The sequence below is a fragment of the Anastrepha obliqua genome, chromosome 3, assembly GCF_027943255.1.
Source record: "Anastrepha obliqua isolate idAnaObli1 chromosome 3, idAnaObli1_1.0, whole genome shotgun sequence".
NCBI classification, from domain to species: domain Eukaryota; kingdom Metazoa; phylum Arthropoda; class Insecta; order Diptera; family Tephritidae; genus Anastrepha; species Anastrepha obliqua.
In genome coordinates this window covers 72,307,584-72,330,348 of record NC_072894.1, presented here as the reverse complement: position 1 = coordinate 72,330,348, position 22,765 = coordinate 72,307,584, and the positions used below count along the sequence as shown (strand labels likewise).

The 22,765-nt window shown below is 34.1% G+C and overlaps 2 protein-coding genes across 2 annotated transcripts in view; one reads left to right on the top strand and one right to left on the bottom strand.

Moving 5' to 3' along the window:
* LOC129240347 (protein giant-lens) overlaps positions 1 to 5,977 on the top strand; it is a 55,457-nt gene extending 49,480 nt beyond the window's left edge. The window contains exons 2-4 of the mRNA XM_054876100.1: positions 1,575 to 2,221; positions 2,291 to 2,462; positions 3,849 to 5,977. Coding sequence (XP_054732075.1) covers positions 1,575 to 2,221; positions 2,291 to 2,462; positions 3,849 to 4,061 — 1,032 coding nt within the window. The 3' untranslated portion in view covers positions 4,062 to 5,977. The remainder of the gene's footprint in view (positions 1 to 1,574; positions 2,222 to 2,290; positions 2,463 to 3,848) is intronic.
* The window catches only part of LOC129240348 (elongation factor-like GTPase 1), a 120,954-nt gene extending 100,289 nt beyond the window's left edge, over positions 1 to 20,665 (bottom strand). The window contains exon 1 of the mRNA XM_054876102.1: positions 20,553 to 20,665. The gene's annotated coding sequence lies outside the window, so the exon portion shown is untranslated. The remainder of the gene's footprint in view (positions 1 to 20,552) is intronic.
* Positions 20,666 to 22,765: the final 2,100 nt, after the last annotated feature.

Below are 22,765 nucleotides of genomic sequence, written 5' to 3'. Positions count from 1 at the left end.
GGGTGGTTGCAAAACAAATAGCGGCTTAAAAACAAATAGCGGCTTAAAAACAAATATCTTGTCCCATCAACTATACCAAAGATGAATAGGCATTCTTGGTTAACAACCTACTACTTTTAAATCGAATACTGTAACTGAAACCGCTTTTGGAGATAAAATGATGCTATTTTGGATGCTGAAATAGCTGTGACAGCTGGGGTAATTTGGTAGAGATAAAATTAGATTAATCTTATAGGAAAAAACAAACCATCTAGTCACTGCGAACGGAATTTATCGGCTCTAACAAACCTTCATTTTGTTGAAGTTTTGCACTGATCAAGATATGTTTTTGTTTGTGAGATGCCATTAAGATCACCTGCTTGTAGGTACCATGAATCTAGGAAACCTGGATTAAACTTCACTGTGAACCTTTATGTGTTCTGTAAGTTTCTACTCTTCTGATCTGCGACTAAATTTGTCACGCGCTTTAATACTGTAAATTGTACTTTGACATGTCATCGGGTAGGATTGAGGTGTATTTTAGGTACCTTTGCTAATATCTGCGAAACGAAATCGTCTGATTAAAATGGTGTGCGCGCCCTAGTACTATTTCCCTTTCCCCTTACATTTTTTTCTATTTTTCTTATTGCAAATATGCTAGCCTAAAATTCCTTTTTCAACGAAGATTTAGCACGCATAGGAACTCACAAATAATCAATACATTTGTAAATAAGTCATAAGTTTCAATTTTTTTTTTTTTTTTTCAAATACGAGTACTTTCGTTATACAAATAAAAACTCATTCTATCAATATTTCTGGTTTGAGTTCTGAAGCTCTTAAAAACACCTAATACATATACCTGCAATAGTTTCTACTAACGGCGCTCTATGATAGTCCAAAGAAGGGTGCTGGGCTTAAAAATTTCTGAACTGCTTATAATTTCTTGCTAGTGAGTGTAGTTGTTGCTAATGACTTTTGTAAATTATAATTGGACTAAAAATAAAAGTAAAGAGAAACCATATGGCGCTAGAACAAACGCTTCGACTTATCTAAAAACGAATGCCTCATTTTAAGCCTTACAATGATTTTTGTATTAGTGAATCGCGTCAAAATTGTTTTTCTCTAGGTGTATACATCAGTACGTGTACATATGTAAATCTTATTTTAGAAAAAAGCTGTGAAATAATTTGCATTTGCGTAACCGAATACTTTTTTGTTTAATTCATAATTTTACGTGGGACTTATATGTAGATTCATACTTGGCATTTTTAATGAGTGCAACATATATTTTCAAATGGGAAATCATTTTAGATAGCCAAAAGAGGCATTTTCTAAGTTATATTTAAAACTTATGACAGCAGTGTGTACAGGAAATTATATAAAATATGAGGGCAAATGGTTAGTGTAGGATTGACTCGTTTAAATATAAATAGCTTTCAACAGCCCTCGTATTGTAGCTGCATTCTATTAATTATAAACTATTGCACACAAATAAATCTGAAATGCAAATAATGTATACATCTAACCATCAAGTCTGTACACTTTGAAACCAGCTCTTATTTTATCTTCACTCTTATTTGCTCTTTTCATAACAGAATTCTGAGGACGATTTACCGATTTGTGCACCGAATGCTGTTTGCTCGAAAGTCGATTTGTATGACACACCTTGGATCGAGCGACAGTGTCGCTGTCCGGAATTGAATCGCCAGCCACATGTTATACTACACCATCATCCCCAACACAGCAGCGTCTCCTCGGGTGAAGTCACACACGACAAATACCGTAGCTACTATGAAAGAGAGCGTATGTTGCAACACAAGCGACTGCTAGCAGGCGACTTCAATGATAAGAAATTCGAACAGCTACATTTGAAGAAGTTGATGCAACGTTTGGGAGCTGTCTACGAAGAGGATTTACACTTGCAACCAACTGACTATGCGGCATCCTCATCGCATAGTGAGGCCAATGACGCCTTACTCAATTCACAGGAAGACGAAGAGCTCAGTGAGCTTAGCGATAATGAATTTCCACATACACTATCGCATCGCAATTATTACTCGGTGGAGCCGACTACGGCTCATATGCGGCACTCGGGTCATAATGGGCATCATGCTAAGGAGTCCATGATCACCTTCATTGGGGGCTGTCCGAGCGGATTGCATGTGGACGATGGTCATACGATTGTCGATAAGACGCGTCACTATAAAATGTGCCAGCCGGTGCACAAGTTGCCTGTGTGCAAGTGAGTATGCGAGTGAAATTCTTCGAGGTTGAATAGTGTTGTTATATTTTTTATTTGTTTATTTTGTAGACATTTTCGCGACTATACATGGACGCTTACCACTTCAGCTGAGCTAAATGTGACCGAGCAAATAGTTCATTGCCGTTGCCCCAAGAATTCGGTGACGTATTTGACAAAACGGGAGCCCGCTATAGATGGCGCGAGCGGGTACACCTACCTCTTTGCTTGTTCACCCATAACAGTGAGTATGAATATTTATTCATCAAATTGCATGTCACTTTATTTTATGTAAATTAAATTATATTATATTAATTTCATTTAATTTAGCTCCATTTTAATTGGTTTCACTTTACATCAGAAAATATTTTACCACCTTCCGTTTAAATTTATTTTTTCTAATTTCAATTCATTTATCATATTGTAACTTATACATAACATAAATACATATTTATATATGTACATATATATATTTGGCCGGGTTCTTCGCCCTCCTATTTTTAATGAATTGAGGAAAAATGGTTTTTTCATAGCAGAAATACACTCGGAGATTTGCCACTGCCTAGCAGCGACCGCTATTAGAAACAACTTTTTCTATCAATTGGTGTTTCGTGCGCGGGGTTTCGAACCTCTATACTTTCGAAGAATAGTCACGCATGAAACCATTCGGCTATGCCGTCCGCTTTTACCTGTTACCATTTCATTTTACCTATGAGGTACGCAGGTTTTTCTCTAAACAATTTATGTTATAACAAATTATTCGAAACTCAAACACAAGTACTTCAGGTAGATAAAAGTATTGTAGGTGTAAAGCATTCTCGAAACTATATTATTATGAAACTATTCGTTTAATTTGCTTATTGTTTGTGTCCGCAGAAGTTTATATCGATGCGTTTTGTTTCGTTTCACTTAATTAGGGCTTGTTACATATCATTTAGTTAATTTCTTATAGTTACCTTCCCTTTGCGGAATTTCATAAAAACAATGTGACGCGGATCTGGGGCCTTCCCCTAATGAGTATTGAGCCTCATTTCTCTTTTTTCCTATGTTTTGCGAATATTGTTTGATAATTCAGGAGATGTGATTTACTCAAAAGACCTATAATTTGTCGTTTTGTGTGTAGGAAATTTCAAAGTATTTGTTTGGTATACGGCATTCCTTCCAAAGTATCTGAGGAAGAATTCCGTTCACTCCATAATGCTTTCATCAGCGTCGCTTTGCATACCCAAAGAGATAGTCTAATTATTCATATACTTCGATTACATAACATCTAATCCTGCCATGAAAATTTGAGGTAGCAAAAACCCAAAAAGCCTATATAAAATCGCTACGATCGTAATGACTCAGGAGAAAGCTAAACTTTCTTATAAATTTATTTTCATCTTTAATAATAGTTAAATTGTTCAATAACTCAGTAACAGATCTTACTAACTCTGTAAAGATTCAAAATGCTAAGGTTTGGTTCCCTCTACTTAAATGTAGCTTTTTTACCAGAACAGAAGCTTTGAAAATCAGATGCAACAGATTCTTGCTCAAGATAGCTAGCAAAATTTATTTTTTTTTTACCTTATTTTATATGATATTACTTAGTAAACATCAAATAATTTTAAAGTAAATTCATCTCTTTCAGCGCATTCGATGTCAACGCAAACAGCCCTGTAAGCTATTTACTGTACGTAAACGACAAGAATTTCTCGACGAAGTCAACATCAATGCGCTTTGTCAGTGCCCGAAAGGACATCTCTGCCCCAGCCATCATACCCAATCGGGTGTCATCCCTGGCGAGAGCTTCTTGGAGGATAATATACAAACCTATTCAGGCTACTGCATGGCCAACGATTGATGGTCTGAGCTGCACATAACGGGGAAAAGACGCCATCAAAGAAATAGAAAATTTAAAAAGCACAAAAAGGAAAAGCAAAAACAGGCAAGGCCGCTGCAGCAGGGTAGGCGAAAAACTGGGCAGCTGACCACATTCCAACTACAGCTAAGTGTGGATTATTTGGTGGAAGCAACAGTGGAACGGGTACAAAAGAAACATAGCTGATAAAAAAAAAAAACTAAAAAATAAATATTAAAAAAAGTTAGCGCGTTGACAGCAGCTACAAGACATTTAGTCAAAACGGAGACATGTAAAAAAACAAAAAAAAAAATACATAGTTGACTGAGCCAATTGAGTCTCGTCTTTTTAATAACTTTATGTAACGGACTAAGTAAATGAAAATTAGACATACGAAAATAATGTTTTTGTTGCTTGCTTAACATGACTAGGATATACTGTAACTAATCTTTACATACAAATATAAATATGTATTTATATTTTATTAAAATAAGTTATTTTATTGGTAATGTAATGGCAGCAGTCTGCTGAAATATTAATGGCGAGTCTCTATAGGGTAGATACATACCAGCAACTTAATAGAGTGTATTAAATATTGTCTAGTGAGTGTGTATGATAATGATAATGACGAAGGTGGACTATTGTAAATTGTAAATATTTTTACTTTTATTAAGCATAAAATTTCAAAAAAAAACTAAAAAAAAAAAGAAAAACGACAAATAGAAGGCTAAAGAAAACATATTTTTATACAAATAAAACAAAAATATTACACAATATATAAGAATATTTATTCCAGTTGCTCTGCTTGTAGCTGGAGCATAATCCAAGAGTGCCAATTATTAGGTGCGGTCTTAATTAAATAAGTTATGAAAATCAGGTACGCAGTAACATATTAAGCAATCAATCTATATAATCAACATATAAAGACAAACTGAATTGTACCTGAAAGCAGTTATAAAGAAGTCTAAGCGTAGAAAAAAATATTAAGAATTACACTAAACTGATTTAAAGGAGCAGAAAAAGTTTTGAGCAAAAAAGGTCAAGCGCCGAAAGATATGTGAAGAATTACACTAAAGTGAAATATTATAGCAGAAGTAACTTCAAGTAGATACTTAATGAGGTTTTCACTTCGACCTTCAACCCTGAGAAGCGAGAGGAATATTTCGAACTGCACTAAAGTGTAGTAAAAGCAGTTTGTAAAGTGTAGTTTTGAGCAAAAAAGGGCAAGTAGTGAAAGATACCAAGATACCATTTATGAAGAACTCCACTAAAGTGAAATAATACAGCAGAAGTAATTTCAAGTAAAAAAGTCTAGGGAGATGAAAAAATATTACGAATTACACTAAAGTGAAATAAAAGAGCAGAATTAGTTTTGAGCAAAAAAAATAATACAAATAGCGACAGATACCATATATGAAGAACTATCATACATTAAAGTGAAATAATATAGCAGCAGTAATTTCTAGTGAAAAAGTCTAGAAGGCGAAAGAAATATTCCGAACACCAAAGTGAAATAAAACAGCAGAAATAGTTTTGTTAACATTTTTAAAGAAAATAAAAAAAATATTAGAACTGTATAAAGTAAAATAATAAAACAGCAGAAATAGTTTTGTTTACAGGTTTAAAGAAAATAAAAAAAATATTAGAACTACACTGAAGGGAAATTAAAAAGCAGGCATTATTTTTAATGAGCAAAAAAACGACTCATAAACCAAATTTTTATTGTTATTGATAAAAAGGATTTAATAAAAGTAAAGGAAGCAAGCAAAATGTTTATATAGTTTTCGGTACTATAACAAACAACCCAGCATATGTTTCTGACTAAGCAGATAAAGATTACAACAATTTTTCTGACAGAACAATTTCAAAGAAGTAAGAAATAGTTTTTTTGTTTCCAAAATTGCGCAAACATTGAACATTTTTATGAATAAAAAAAAATACAAAATTAAATTTTGTTTGGAAAAATTAAAGCTGAACAAATTTCATTTTGAAATGAAAATCAATATATATTAGAACTACACTAAAGTGAAATAAAAAAACAGGCTTAATTTTTATTGACAAAAGAAAGCAAAGTTTTGCTGTTATCGATAAAAAGGATTTAATAAAAATAGCAACAAGCACAAAAATATTTTTATATAGTTTCTGGTAATATAACAAATAACCCAGCACATGCTTTTGACTAAACAGGTTAGGAATACAACAATTTTGGTGGCAAAACAGAAATAAAAACTTCTTCTTTTCTGTTTTTAGAAAATTGCCCAAAGCACATAATTTAAGGTTTTATTAAAAAAAAAAATTTTTTTTTACAAAATTGCCCAAAGCACGTAATTGAAAATTTTATTAAAAAAATATTTTTTTTTTATATTACAGCTTCATTTATTTAGGAATACTCTGCACTTGCTTCTCATCTTCAAATTCGTGTGCTAAAACCATCAAAACAAAAAATTTACTAAAATAAATTTAGTTCATATAATGATAAAAAATTAAAAACAGAAAACATTTTTTTTTTTTTTGTTTTAATAAAATTGCACCACTTATCAACAACACGCAAATTGGTAATTATTATGAATCAAAATATGCAGCACAATAAAAAATACATAAACAAATAATTGTTAATTGAAAAAAAATTTTTTTAAATATTTGCATTTCACACATCGATAAGCAAAGAAGCAAAATAGATTTTTTATACAGAAATGGTAAAAATTCTTAGTTACTTTTATTCAGAAATCGGCAATAAAATTAAAAATTTCATTACATGATGAAAAACAAGTAAATGCAAAGTTGTTACTGACAAAAAATATACAAAGCAAAAAGGCAAAAAATATTTTTTATTTACGAAAAAGAACAATAAAATCTTAAAAATACCAAAATAGAAACAGAAATAAAGATTGTCAAAGTAAAATTGTAATCTTTTTTCTAATTTTAGCAAGCAAACAACATAAAAAAACCAACAACAAAACTATTTTATTTTTATTTGGGCATGAATTGTAAAAAACAAAAATTTAAATTAAAAAAAAAAAACAACAACAAACTTAATAAAAAAAACACTAATGAGTATAAAAAATAAAATTAATAAAACAGCAAAAGAACTGTGCAATTACGAGATACATGAAATTGTCCACTCAGCTATCAAAAAAAACAAAAAATCATTATTATTATATAAATACACCTAACGAGCCTACAAAATTTACTACATAAATATACTTTAGCACATAATAATTTATTTGATTAGTTTTTATTAAACATACAACTATTTGTAAATGTAAATTATTATCAAGCAGAAAAACACACACATACACATGTAGGTGCATATTTAAAAAAGCAATCGAACGAACTGCGCTGACGTAGCCACAAACTGCGCTGACGTAGCCACAAACTGCTTCCGCAAGGCTTAAATGCCACAAGCTATACAAACATACTCACATGCACACAAATACACCAATTGGCACCAAAATTAGTTAGTGATGAAAAATTATGTTTTTTGTCAAATCGAAAATAATTTGTAAAATTTAAAATATTTAAATATTATATTTTGCATACAGATATAAACATAGATAACCTAGTAGCTAAATTTAGCATAATTTTAGGCTTCACTTTAAGTTATGGCGTGATCGAGTTTCCTTTAAAATGCCCTTATATGCACTACAAGTATGTGTACATTCTATTTTTGTTTTTGTATAAAAACCTATTTATATAATTATTTTACTTTTTATAAATATATACCACATGATGATTAACTTATACATTTTATTATTAAATAAATATAAATAAAAGAAAAATGCATCGAAGAATAAAAATTATTTAAGAACAATTAGTTCTTATAAGGACAATATTTGGTGTAGCAATTTGCAATGCATTTAAAGTAGAGTATCGCGGAAGGTAAGAAATAACGTGAAGAACAGCCATGGGTGCACCTTCGGAGTGTTAGAGAAATATAATGTCCAGGTGGTATCGACCATTCAATAAATCCATTCGTTGAACGGCAGAGGTAGGCAGTGCACAATGGGAATTGCTTGGTTGGTTGTTGTTGTTATTGTTATTGTTGTAACAGCTTACAAAACCCTGTCAGTGCGATATAATTACCGTCGTCTTCGGTAAGGTGAAGTCCAAAATAAACAAGATTGGCGACATAAAAATATTTTTAATGGCGCCATCTTTTTAATGAGTCAGTGCGTTGGAAGTTACATCCATAGCTGACTTCTTCCAGTGAAAGCTTGGTGACATTCGGTTCGGTGGAAGCAAAGTTATTGCGTCTAAAGTGTCAGTATGTTTGTGTCATAGGTACAAAAATGAGTTTCGAACAAAGCGTTAATATCAAATTTTGTTTCAAAATCGGTAAAACATTTATCGCAACATTTGAATTGATGAAAAAAGTTTATGACGATGATTTTCTATTTCGTGCCAGAGTTCATGAGTGGTTTATACGTTTCAGAGTTGGTTGTGAGGACACAAATGGACAAATTAGTAACCACCGAAAACTCCATCGAAATATGATAGTTCGTAAATTTATCAGAAATGAACCGAAATCATCGTGTAAATTCATGAAATCAGAGTTGAATATCTCCAAAACATCGATTTATCGATTTTAATTACTTTTTGGGCTTACGAAAGGTCTGTGTACGTTTCATCCCGCACAAGTTAACTGAGGACTAGAAATTGATCAGAATTCAACATATGAAAGACGAGAACTTAATTTATAACATGGTAAGTGATGATGAAACGTGTTTCCAACATGAAGCTGAAACTAAGCGCCAAAGTTCCGAATGGAAGGCCCCAGTCGAGCTACCACCCAAAAAATCGCGCTTGGAGAAGTCGAAAATCAAATCGATGCTCATTTTCTCTCACAAGGGAATTGTCCACAACGAGCTAGTACCAATGGGCCAAAACATCAATGCAATATTCTACTTTGGTATTTTGAAGCGTTTGGTGCATCGCATTGGTCAAATTCGCCCTGAATACCGCGAAGGAGGAAGCTGGCGCTTATTGCATGATAATGCACCATCTCATCGATTCACTCTTGTGATTGATTTTTTCACTAGAAATCGCATTTCAATCATCAATCACTCACCGTATTTGCCTGATATGGCTCCCTGTGACTTCTCTCTATTCGGAAAATTGCATTTGGCGATGAAAGGAAAACGTTTTTCGCACGTAGAGGGCATCTATCCATCGACATCCTGAAGGGCATTCCAGTCAATGGCCTAAAGCACTCTTTCGAAAAGCTTTTCAATCACTCAAAACAGTGTATCGATGCCAGAGGGGACTATTTGGATTAAATAAACTCGAAGTTATTAGAACAAAGCTCCTGTCGCTTTTATTTTAGTTCAGTCTTGTTTATTTTGGATTTCACCTTGTATATTGGGTGTGTCGGGGTCGATTCTAGATGCCGATGACGCTATCAGAGGTCGGGAGTTTAGGAAGGTGGTAAGTGTCTCCCGATAAATGTCCTTTAGTATTTGTCTGCATACTGCCTGGTTCAGTAGTTGTCACAAAAAAAAGGGATTGGTTGGCCCTTTCGTTGTTTTATTTATGAAGATGAAGAAAGATTCAGAGTCGTATGGCTAGCTGGTGCCTACGACTTTGGCAAACATGTGGAATGCTGTTGAAAGGAAGTCAAGGCTAATAGGCAAATACGGAGCAAACTCACCCTCTTTCACTTTTCATGTTAACGCTGAAAGTTCTGGCGAGGGCAGTGACATAAGCATTGCATTTCACAATCATTCAATGCGTCTACAACCTTAAATAACCGATTTTAAATAGGGTGGGAAGTAGGTGTGTGGGGTCAATTCAGCTGATTTTAAAATGAGCTGTTTCGAGATGAGAGTTTTATATATATATTGTTTGGCCAAGCTCCTCCTCTTATTTGTGGCGTGCGTCTTGATGTTGTTCCACAAATGGAGGGGCCTACAGTTTTAAGCCGACTCCGAACGGCAGATATTTTTATGAGGAGCTGTTTCATGGCAGAGGTTTGCCATTGGCAGCCGAGGGGCGACCGCTATTAGAAAAATGTTTTTTTTTTAATTTTTGGTATTTCACCGAGATTAAAAAATACTTCCTCTCTGTGAGTTCCGAATGGTAGTCACGCACCAACCCATTCGGCTACGGCAGCCGCCGAGAGTTTTAGTGAGTTTTACAATGTTACATTTTTCCTTTCGCTATTTCTTTTTCAGGTAATCAATCATCCTTACGCGCTCTGGCTCCAACACAGTTCCATTAAGCCTTTGGGTATAACAGTAGTTCAAACAAGATGTTAGTATACCGAACTAAGTGATAGTAAAAAACGCACTTATTTGCCCAGTGTTTTAGCTCTTGAAATTTGTAAGATGGACTTATTCCATAGCGTTGAACGTTCATTAAGCAATATGAAAAATGTATTAAGTATTTACCATGCTTATTTTCTTTTTTTATTTAAATTAGTACGAAGAAAGAGCGCTGACGCACACTTTGAATAAGGCGTAATTATGATCGAATCGTTTCTTCGAATTGCTCGCAGTTTCGAAGTTTTCCCTGACTTTAACGTGCGAACACTGATCAAACAAAAATCCTCAAGGACTTCCGAATTTGGGCATATCCCCTAATTTGCCAGCTAAAACTTCCACATTAATTAAATTTTTTCAACTATTTAAGTTATTTTTCGAAATCGAATAGTTAAGTGCGTCTCTGCTAAACTCGAGTGATTCTTTAAGTGCCTAGCAGTATGCAATAAAAAAATTCGATCGTATCGTTTTCTGCAACGCGATCAACGGTGTATGTCTTTGCTATAGCAAAAAACGATACCATGTCTGTACCAGAAGAAAGTGGTGGCACTAAATTGATACGGAAAATATATTTGCTAAAATACATATATCCTATTAAAAATTTGTAATAGCTTGTATTCATTAATATTATTTGCTTTTGCGGTAATTTATCTACGCTATAAAAACACGATCAATTGTTTGTCAGAATCTGTATCAATAGGTCCAGATCTCTACGCTAAGGTAAATAAAGTTAAGTATTTGATGGCCTTACTTACATATTTTTAAAGTATCAGTTCGAAAAGTTTTGAGAAAACGTTGGAGATATTTAAGTCTTATTTTGTAGACATCTGGTACATACCTGAAAAAATAAAAAGAATAATCAATAAATGTGGTATGTGGTATGTGCAGACTATCAGCAGAAATTTCGAAGCGGGCAAAAACAAATTGTGCACATTTTTTTCCTGTTACTTATTGCTAAATCTTAGTGAGGTTTTGAGGACAAAGGTTTTTGAGAAGACTTTTGTTTAACTTGAAAACGTGCACTGTGCATTTATACATCATATATGTAAAATAAAGTCCCGAAATAGGTACAGCAAAATATGTTGAACTAAAATATTAAGATAAGCTTATTACCATTATCATATAACTTGAAAATATAGCAAATTATACAAAGCCCTTTCAGAATAAGTTTAATAATTGTTCTTCATATTAGAGTACGATTTGAATAATTATCAAACATGTTTTTTACAAATTTAAAACAAATTGGACTATTGGACTCGTCAAAGTTTATCATAGTAAGCGACGAAAATACCGTCGTTTGTAAACGATTTTGTGTCTAATGCTTCCAGTATTCTTCGAAAGATTTTATTTAATGAAATCGAGTGAGTGTTAAAGTTGTGAGGTACTTAAATTGTTTAATATTTTCTTAAAAATCCAGTGAAAAAGTGGATATGGCTATGAACAAACAAATATGCAATTCAAGTTATTTCAGAAAAACATTATCAAAACATTCAGCTGAAGATTTCACAGAAATCAAGTTCAGGGTAGATGGAACCTCATTATCTAGGAGGACGTCTTAAAGCTACAATTTATCCTTAAGACAGGGCGCACAGGTGTGGTTTACTGATGGGTCCAAAATGGAGGACGGTAGTGCCGGGGCTAGAATTGTCAGACCACATTTCAAAAAAGCAATTGCAATGGGAAAAACCACTTCCATTTTCCAGACGGAGCTCCACGCCTTAGAGCTGTGTGCCAGATAATGTTTATGGAGAGGCACGCGCGGTGCCAATATTAACATTCTCTCTGACAGTCAAGCAGCTCTAAAATCGCTGGATAGCTTCTCATTCCACTCAAGGTTAGTCTGGGAATGTTTTAAAATCCTCAACATCTTAGCATCAAGGACCTCTGTTACCTTGATGTGGGTTCCGGAACATGAGGGACACGAAGGGAATGAAATTGCGGACACTTTAGCGAAAAAGGGGGCAAACACTCCCTTCATAGGTTCTGAACCTTTCTGCGGGGTAAATAACAGCTTCAAAAGTGCCTTTCTACATGTGTAGGAACAATGAGGCCTAATCGGCTATTGGAGAGCCCAATAGGACATGCGGCAGTCGCAAAGACTTATAGATCCAGAACTGTGCGGTAGAAGAAGATAGGTGAAGAAGATAAGTATGTGTGATAGAAGAAGATAGGTGAAGAAGATAAGTATGTGTGATAGAAGAAGATAGGTGAAGAAGATAAGTATGTGTGATAGAAAACGATTCCTGTAGACCCTGCAAAGAGACACACGAAACAACAGAACATATTCTATGCGGCTGCCCAGCAGTGGCACGACGCAGAGTAAATTACCTGGGAAATGGGGCTATATATCCAAACCTCCTGGTAGAAATTAAGCCTACAGCAGTTTTAGAACTTATTAACAGCCTAAAACTGTTTGAGTAGGCTACATGGCTGCACAATAGATCTCTTTAGGTCGCAGTGCACAAACAGCCAACCAATAAAAAAAAACTAAAGCTACAGTACGACAAGTAGACTCACAGGTACTTATAGAATTATAGAATCATCCAAATAAATGGGATCGAAGATTAAAAGTAAGCAGCAGGACTGTGCAGAGAGGAGAATGCCCAGATGGACCGAAAATAAATAGAGCAGCTAAAAGCTATTTATTTCATGAAAAACTGAGTTTAAATGATTTTAATTTTTCCAGAACACATCATTTGATCAGTGAAGCGCTGGACAACTGTACCATTTTCTTATGAATCCGAATTTCATTTGAAATGTGCAGACGATAAGCCACTAAAGGTCGTTCCAACATTATAACGACCGAACCAGGCCCTAAACTTGTAAGAAATCGGATCGCAACTGAATAAGTTAATGTCTACAAATGGCCGGCCAATGCAATAACTAATTTTTGGGAAATAGTAAATAGGTAGGAAGGAAAGATAGAGAGGGTGTCAATATGAACAAAACAGTCTTATTTAAATATTCCTTCATAAATCATTTACAACCTTATAGCGTCCATGATTATAAACTTCTATGGAGTTGGAGTTATCTCATTAAAAATATTGGTTCTGCTATAAAATATTAAATAATAATAACACAGGTCAACAACGTTTTGTTCTAGGAAAGTGTAGGGTCATTTTCGAAGTAATTTTTTGCGTAGAATCCGAATCCGGGATTTAAATTGCTCTATCACGTCAGGATTTTGAGATATCCTAACCTAAAAGTGCAAAAAACGCTGTTTTTGCCCATTTTTGAGGTTATGTAGCTACGCAGATTTTGCTCTTCATAAAAAAGTAAACATAAAGTACAAGTCTTCCTCTTTTAAATGCCGTTGAGTTTGCTTAAATGCCTTAATTTTTCACTGAGATATCGCATTTTGAAGTTTCTACAGCGAACACAAAAATAGTATCACCAGCGACACCTCTTTACGAGAGCGGAAACTTATTCCCATGCCCAATAATTAAAAAAAAAATAAAATTCATTCTTTCTTTCTTCTAGGAACCAACACAAAACTGTAGATCCTTGCATTTCTAACATCGCATGACAGTGTATATATATAGTAGAGGTGTACATATTATATTATATATATAGTACATTTGTATGTATTGTATAATAAAATATATCTAATACACATGAAAGAAATGCGTCATAACGTATGCGCGCCGTGCGCCACCAGAATAATTGGGGCCCGGTTAAATGCTTCGCTAACAGCAGCCACATAAAAATGGATAATTTTACTTAAAGGTATACCACACAGTATGGAAAGTAAACTCTACGGAAATATAGTAGGCTACTGAGTTGTGGACGACGGGTGGCTGGCCAGTGGCTGCCCGACCAATCAACATTTGTTGCTTGCTGATTGCCATTTTGTGGTCTAATCTAGCACTACAGATCTACTAATAACACAATTAAGCCAGCATGACAGCTACTAATAGGCCTAACTAAGGCTACAAGGAGGGATAGGTGCAATGAATGCAGTATACATAAACTCGTACATACATAAATACATACATAAAATAATGCAAGCAATCATGACTTGATACCTGCAGTCTTAGACATTTTATACCACTATCTATTCTTAATGCTTAATAAAATAGCATGTATTGTTGTTGTTTTGTGGTTGATTGTTTGTTAAGGGGGAATCAAAAGCATTAAGGTCCCAGCTGTGCAGGAAAGGTATGGTGTTGGTATTCCAGTATAGCAGGGCAAATGGAGGGGCAGCAGCGAAACTCATTTGTTAAACCTCACCTCATATTATTTGTTTTTGTGTACATTGTTGAATTTCTTTATTGTTATTGCCAGCCAACTGGTTAATCACTGAAGCTGTTACTAGGCATATGCCAATGGCGTTGGGACGCTTTCGCGACTCTTTGTGGAAAATTTAATCTCGAGAAAAAACAACAAAAATGCAAAAGTGAAACATAGAAAGGGGCAAAAACGGAAACAAAAGAATCGAAATACCAAAGAAAGCTAATCACAATGCGCACAATGACGATAATAAATAAATAAATAAATAATTAAGGCTCTTGTAAGCAATAAAACGAATAAAAAAGAAAACAAAAAAAAAAAAAAATAACGAAAATAAAATCAGACAAGCAGGGAAAAGTAAATTTTCCTAACCTTCTGCCTTTAGTTATTGTTTTTGCTACTCTTGTTTGTTTTCATTTTCAAGCATTTTTTCCACCACTTTTTTTCTCCCCCTTTTGACCGGTGAAGCGTGCGCCAAATCTCAGAAGACTCACTTACCGTCACGGTGTTTTGCCAAAAGCGTACGTTAGTTGAGTTGGTCCGGAAAAATTCCAATCAGCTTGAAAGCAGGCGGGTATGAGGCTAAGAATGGCAACAATAATACAAACTACAGCTATGCCGAGACTAAAAATCAACAGCTTTGAGTCAAACAAGCCGCGGTCAAAGTAACGACAGATTGGCCGGTCAGTCAGATAGGCATTCAGCTATTCATTCATGTACTTGGTGAAGAGGAGAAAGTTCAAATGTTTACTTACAAGACTACAAATAGAAAAAAAACTGTAAAAAATTAGCAATGGTTGCTATTCAATTCGTGCTGGCACCAAATGGGAAGCTACAAATGGATATTTGAATCGAAAAATTTTAAAACAACATAAGAGACAGCAACTGCTAAAACAATTTTTATTCCCTTTATTTTTATGAAGAGTGAAATTAGAACTAAATTTAAAATTGACTTTACTTAAGATTTTCTAAATTACTTAGTTATATTATTGTTTTTATAATAATAATATATAGAACGCAGAAGGTTAATACTAGAAAAGTAACATCTGAGCATAGATAACATATGCACACCGGTGTTCCGCAAGGGTCTATCCTTGCTCCACTTCTATTTAGTCTTTTTGTCAATGATGTTTTTACCGTTTGTCAGTATGTGAATGTCCATGCGTATGCTGATGATATGAAATTGTATTTGTCCAGTCGTATTGGTCTCGTTGAAGATTTATGTTTCAAAATAAACAGTGATTTGTCTGTTATTTCTGAATGGACTAATGAAAACTCTTTATGTTTGAACGCGTCAAAGTTATATGCCTTACCTATATGTAATAGTGTGTAAATACCTTTATGGATAAGGTAAAAAATCTGGGGTTTATTCTTAGCACAAAACTTACCTGTGCTGACCATATAAATAGGGTTGTGGGGAATATTTATGCTACATTGCGTAAGTTGAGAGTCTCTGCAACATTCACGCCAGAGAAAACCAGGCGTAAATTAGTTCTCCAGCTAATTATGCCTCTCATTACCTACTCTGTGGCGGTATTTAATAACGCCAAGCGGTATGTACATATATGGGATTGAAAGATATGATCATATCTCTGCCTGGCGATCAAGGTTACTGGGTTGTTGCCTTAACAGTTATTTATCTGCTAGAAATTGCATATTTATGTGCAAACTTACATTATTCAAATCACCTCTCTACCTGACAGAAGTTGATACCAGTAAGGTCTCGCAGACACAACAAATTCATCGTTCCATCATTTAATTATCTATCATCATCTAGATTATTCTTCATTAACGCTGTTAGAGTGTGGAACTCATTACCTGATACTGCGAAGGCTGGACTTAACAGATTTAACTTCATCTCACAAGTCTATAATTACTTTAAAAGTGTTTGATTGCATTAAATTAGGGCACTAAATTTCTCTCTACATTCTGTAATTACTATTGTTCTTTTTTTTCTAAATCCTTCTTTTCTTACTACTTCTTTTCTTTTTGTTATTATAGTTAAGTTAAATAAATTGGATTGATTTGTTAATGAACTGGTGTAAAAATTTAGATTAAGAAACTTTCATGTCAAAAATATTCCAGTTGTCTATGATATAATATTGTTGAAGTACTATCATATTAAAAGACCTTAGTATTACTATGTACTATTTATATAAATAAATAAATAAATAAAATAAATAAAAAGACTCGGATGAGAACTTCCTTCAAGAAAATGTGGATGAGGCACAGAAATATGGGATATTTAAGCATAATAATTCTAAAGGATATTTTTGTGGTGGTTTACAAAAGAATGACTACGAAACCATTTTGTTATTTTCTCTAATATCCATATTTCTGCACTTTGTGCCATTTTTTTTAAACCTCTGTCTTTATTGAAGCTTTAAGGACTTAAAAAATGGTGAAATCCTGTGAAAAACTTATAAGAGTAAATTTGCTATTTTGGCCTATAGCTTCGCGCATACGAGTATATCGAGTACTTGTAGGGGAGATCTTTAATCCCTAAATGTCCTGGAGCAATGAGCAATATAGGGAGGATATTTGGGCTGCTGATATAATATATTTACATATACATATACGCCCCCCGTTCATATGGAAAATACAAGTTCTTTAAATTATTTAATCATAACAGATATTGAATTTTATGCGGTTTTTATTTCATAGATTTATATAACAAAATATAAATAATAATTTAAGGATGTTTTAAAACGTAAATTAGTGCTAACAGGAACAACCAGGAAATATTCATGTGGTCATTAAAATATGTATGAAATAGATACGATGCAAAAAGCAACTCAGTGATTTTACTAAAATGCTGTTTAAACTATAAAGATTAATCAATAACCACTGTGTGCGCTACGTTTTACATTCAGTAAATGGTAGCCTTACTTCTTCAAGTATGTCTTTGTGAATAAATTTGGCCATTTTATTTGTTATGAGGTGAATAGGCCCTATCCCATACCAAGAAGCGACTTAAATCACTTTTTTTTTGTGAACCGCAATGAGAACTCTAACAATTCGCCCAGCAACATTTCCGAATAAATTAATTTTTTTTTCATCACTCCAAATATGTTATACCATTCTTTCATACCCTCTGGTCTACACCATGACTTGTGCTCTTGAGCAAAACTTTTCCACTTCCTTAAACTTGCTTCTTTCAACAGAGGAGCATTACGAGCTATTCTGACTGGCTTTTTTTATGTTCTACCCCGTACAGCTCTCGCTGATCCTAAGTTTTTGATTTCAGCTCCAATGGCTTTTGATGACTTAAACGGATCCCTCTTGGCAAGAATCACCATTAAATTATCAGCAGTGCTAGTTGTTTTATTTTTGCCACCACGTTCTGTGGATTTTTGGGGCTTAATTAAACAACCACGTTCTCCCGCTTTCATCGGAAGTTAGGTTCTTGGAGTGATACTTGACTCCATACTCCATTGGAAGCCACACGTTGAAAATCGGGTAAAGAGGTCCACTATAGCTTTTTGTTTCTGCAAATTTATGTTCGGCAAAAAATGGGCACTCGAGCTCCAAAATGGAATCGGGAGTCGGAGCAGGTTTTCTCTAAATCAGCCAATTTATCTATCTTCTTTAAACTGTCGAATACTGCTAGTGCAAGGGGGAGATCAAATATCTTGGGTGGGCAGGTAACATTTATCTGATCTGGGTTCCAGGGCATAGGAATATAGAGGGAAATGAAATTGCTGAGGAGCTTGCCAGGAATGGGACTGAATTGGGCACAGGAACCTCCTACCCGTTCATTGGCATCCACGTGACAGTCGCTAAAGGGGAATTGCACAAATTAATTCTCAGGACAGCGCAGAAAAGATGGAGCTCCATTTCTTCATGTGCTATTTCGAAAACTCTTTGGCGTCTCTATTTTAATGGCCGTATCTGTACATTAAATACATTTTTGTTAAAGCTTTAAAGGAAATTTTACCATTTTTAGAATGTTTCACCACAGGCTAACTATTAAGAAAAATCTTAGGATGGTATGCTCTCCTCTCTTTTATTTGATGTTTATATTTCCAGGGGTAGGGTAGTCAGAATTTAAAAAAAATTGGATTTTTGTCGGCCATGAAAATATTTTGTTCACTGTCTAAGCAGTTTTTAACCCTTTAGCCTATAGCCACGAGTCTGACTCGTGGTAAAGAATTTGTGCCATAAGCGAAAACAACGAGTCTGACTCGTGGTAAAGACTTTGTGATCAATTGATTATGATTACTTCCTAGACATCTTAAAATTACTATTTGTACCTAAACATTGTTTATTATTTCACAATTCCTTTCGTTGCATTGAAATATATATGTTACGAAAAGTATACACTTTGCGCCAGTTCGGGTACACGGCTGAACAGTTGAATGGCACGGCGCGCGAACGAATTTCTTGCGTATTATAGCTCGCGCAATTGGTAGATATCGTGTAGGCTAAGGGGTTAATAAGCAAAATGACAAAATCTATGCTAAAACTGCAGCGTAGCCTCCGTAATGATTTGGTGGGGAGTATTTTAGATTTCTTAATTTCTGCGAAAAATAGCAAAGTGCACCAAGAGGATGTCTTAGAAGGCGTAGTGAAGCAGTTGAGCAGTTGAGCAGTACTCTCTTCAATGGAGAGCATTGGATCTTCCAGCGAGATTCCGCTCCAGCTCATAAGGCAAAAGCCCCCCAGCAGTGGGTAAAAAATCATATTCTTGAGTTCATAGCCGCAGAAGATTTGCCGTCTGGAAATCCAGATCAGAATTCATTGGACTTACTTTAATTTATTAACAATTTTCTTTCATATTGTAATTTGACTACGCTTCTCTATTAATTTAGGGTGCACTTTCTGATGTTGTCGTACAAAAGGTTTTGTATTTTTATCCGCCGTCGATTTCCAAATGATTTCCTATGAGAAGCTTTTACAACAAACAAAAAACTGGGCGGGGAGCAACTGCTATAAGAAAAACGTTTCCTATTTTTCCTCTTTTATGTCTACAGCGGGCTTTGAAACCGCCCCAACCTAATGGTACTTACGCGCAGACTTACTCGGCCCCGTATAACTATTTGGAAAATTAAATAAACACTTGACTGAACATCCAGTTCTTTGAATGAATTACGAGTTTTACTTCAACAAATGCGTGGTATTTACCTAAATGATGCCATTTGACTCTGCTTTTTTTTCTTTTGAATGATATTTGCCAACGCAGCTGACCGTCATAAAGTTCCAGTGGAAGAGTTATTAAAGTCAGCAGTGAAATGTATCGTAGGGTATTTGAAAGAAATATTCGTTTTTATGTTGGATTTATTGCATTGCAACAGTTATCATCAGAGAAAGTCTCCACAGTTTTCCATTTTCCAACACTTTGGTTCTCTATAGATTTATTAACAAAATGAGCTAAAATATTTACCGGCACATAAAATACAAAACTTAATGAAGCTAAAACTATGAGGAAATTCGAATAAAACTAGCAAAGGCATTACTTATATTTAGCCGTTTTCCCTTCAGATTAAAATAACGCTATTTAATTAATTTAATTATGTGTTTTTTGTAACTGAATTTCACTCGATTTCTTCTGATTTACATCTCTTGTAATTATGCCAACATATTTTTGAGTATTTATCTGCATACAGACACATCAGCAACAGTACGCGCATAAGTGCGTATGAATGTTGAGTATACGAGGGTGGGGTAAAAAGTTTTAGACCTGGTAAAGTTCACATTTGTTTGTATTTTTTTTTTGTTTTTTTTTTTAATTTTTTGCTAACATAGTCTCCATCAACACTAATATATTTTTCATAGCGGTACAAGAACACAAATTTTATGGTGCAAAGTGTCAAGTTCCTCAAAAATAATATTAAGAAGCAACTGAAATCCGCTGATTTAGATCCAATCTAGTGCACGCGTTAGATGAACCATCGCTACAATTACATGCGGCCGGATTTTTTGGTAAAATTTTTGATTGTGACACAACCTAAGACATCGTTTCTGTACGTTCAGTTAATATCCTTATTATCTTAGCCATCTCACTCACTTTCCTTTTTTTGATCTTTAGGTCGGCTTCTTCCAGTTTTTCCAATATTTCTAATAATCTTGGTCACTGTGATCTTAACGACACATCCAATACGTGCTTGTGCAATCTTCCAGAAATCCACTTTTTGACTATTGAATATGATAGAAAAGACTTTCATTCTTGAATACATTTCTATTTTGATTTGAAGTGGTGTTTGATCATTCCCTGGTAATTCCAATTTCACTTGTTAGAGGATATCAGCAAAAAAAGCCACAACTGCTTGTGCGACTTATAGATCAGTTTGGAAACTTTTCATCCCTCCCTTGTATATAGATAAATTAAATGTTCAATGATTATGCACTTTTCCATTCTTTGTTCGCATATTTGTTAACAATTTAATTTTAATATTTATTTTCACTTTTCAATTTCGCTTTTATTCAACTTTTGTATGAATTTTTTCTTAGCGTCATTGAACAGCCAACACTTCAACTAAGCGCTAAACACTTCAAATGCCACTGAAATGCATGACACTTCAACACACCGCATCAATGCGCCCCACTTTAGTATTGTGGAGTCAGACACAATTTCCACATAAAAATATCGTTTTGGCCCCTTTCACTTATACACATACATTTATATTGCACTATTTTATAGTCAAAATTGTGTTTGTTTGGCGAACAGATTTTCCGAAGCTTACTGACATATGGATGTATCTTTGACCAATCTAAATTCATATTCACTACAATGGGTGGAAATCAGTTGATCACAGAATCTTCTCTCCCGAGAGCAGTTGTTTCTTATCCCTACTTCAGTTCCCTACAGCCAGTTCAATTTAACCTAATTCAACGTTTCCTTACATTCAAACTTGGTCGCGATCTTGAATGAGTGGGATTTGGGAAGTAGACTAAAAAGTGTGCTGTACGTAGTGATGGCAAGATTAATCGCAAAGATTGAAATAATCGATTAATTTTGAGCAATTAATGATTTAATTGTATCGTAGACTTACTTTCAATTAATTGCAATTTTAATCGATTAATTGGCAAAATTGTGACGATGTGCAACCTCAAGACGAGCTCTCTTTTTATTTAAACTCCCAAGTTTTGCCACTTAAATCGAACGTAGTAGATGCTTGGGATGACATGAAAACAGTTTATCCGAAGCTCTATGAAGTCTCTAAAAATTATTGCCATTTGATTGGCACATCAGTGCCTGCGGAACGGTTGTTCTCCAAGGCCGGATCCACCGCAACATTAAAAAGAAACCGACTGACAACTAAACGGCTGTCAAAATTATTATTTCTACAAACTTGGCTAAATAAAAAATAAGGGGATGAATTAATAATTTGTAAAATGTGTAAAAAAATAATCACAACAGTATTTTCAATTTTTGTCAAATATTTTTTTAAACTTTTTGAAAAAAATATTCATATAACTGTGTATGTAAACGCATATAAATTTCCTTTATAAAATTATATGTTTAAATGAATTAATAAAAGAATTTTTTCAAGTAAATTGTTTTTAATTATTTTAATGCATTATCGTAGCTTTTTGAAACAGGGGTCTCAATTGTTTTATTATTATATTTTATAAATCGGCAATTAATCGATTAATTATTATTAATTGCAATTAATCGCAAATCAATTATTTTACTTCTGCAATTAATCATATGATTAATTAATCGATTCTTTTCATTTGTTTGCCATCTCTAGCTGTACGCCATACGTACATATGTATTTATAGGTAGATTTGCTAGCCTTAGAGTAAATGCTCGTATGCAATCTCATTGAATTTATGCTTTCAATTTCCTTCGAAAGCTCACATTTATACGTCAACATTTTTTTTTCATTCACGTTTTTATTAACCGCATACGTATATACATATTTACTTCTATGTTCATGTGTGGAGGTTATGTGGGGGTATGTATGTAGGTGCATGTAGAGAAATGTACGGTTATGCACTTGTCACGCGTGCATTGCCAGAGCTTTTACATTCAATTTAGTCATAAAATGAATTTGAATATTTCAAAAGTGCGACAGCTCAAACATACATCAAAGCATTCGATGGGTTTCTTTTGTTTTTATTTATTGTATTTGCCTTTTATTTCCCATTTCGATTAACACATCTCTAAATTGCTGTACCTTTTATACTGCTGACTCTATTTGCTCTTTTAGTACCTGCGTTTCAGTTTTTATAACTCTTTCTTTTTTAGTTCTTTACGGCTTTCTTACGCATATT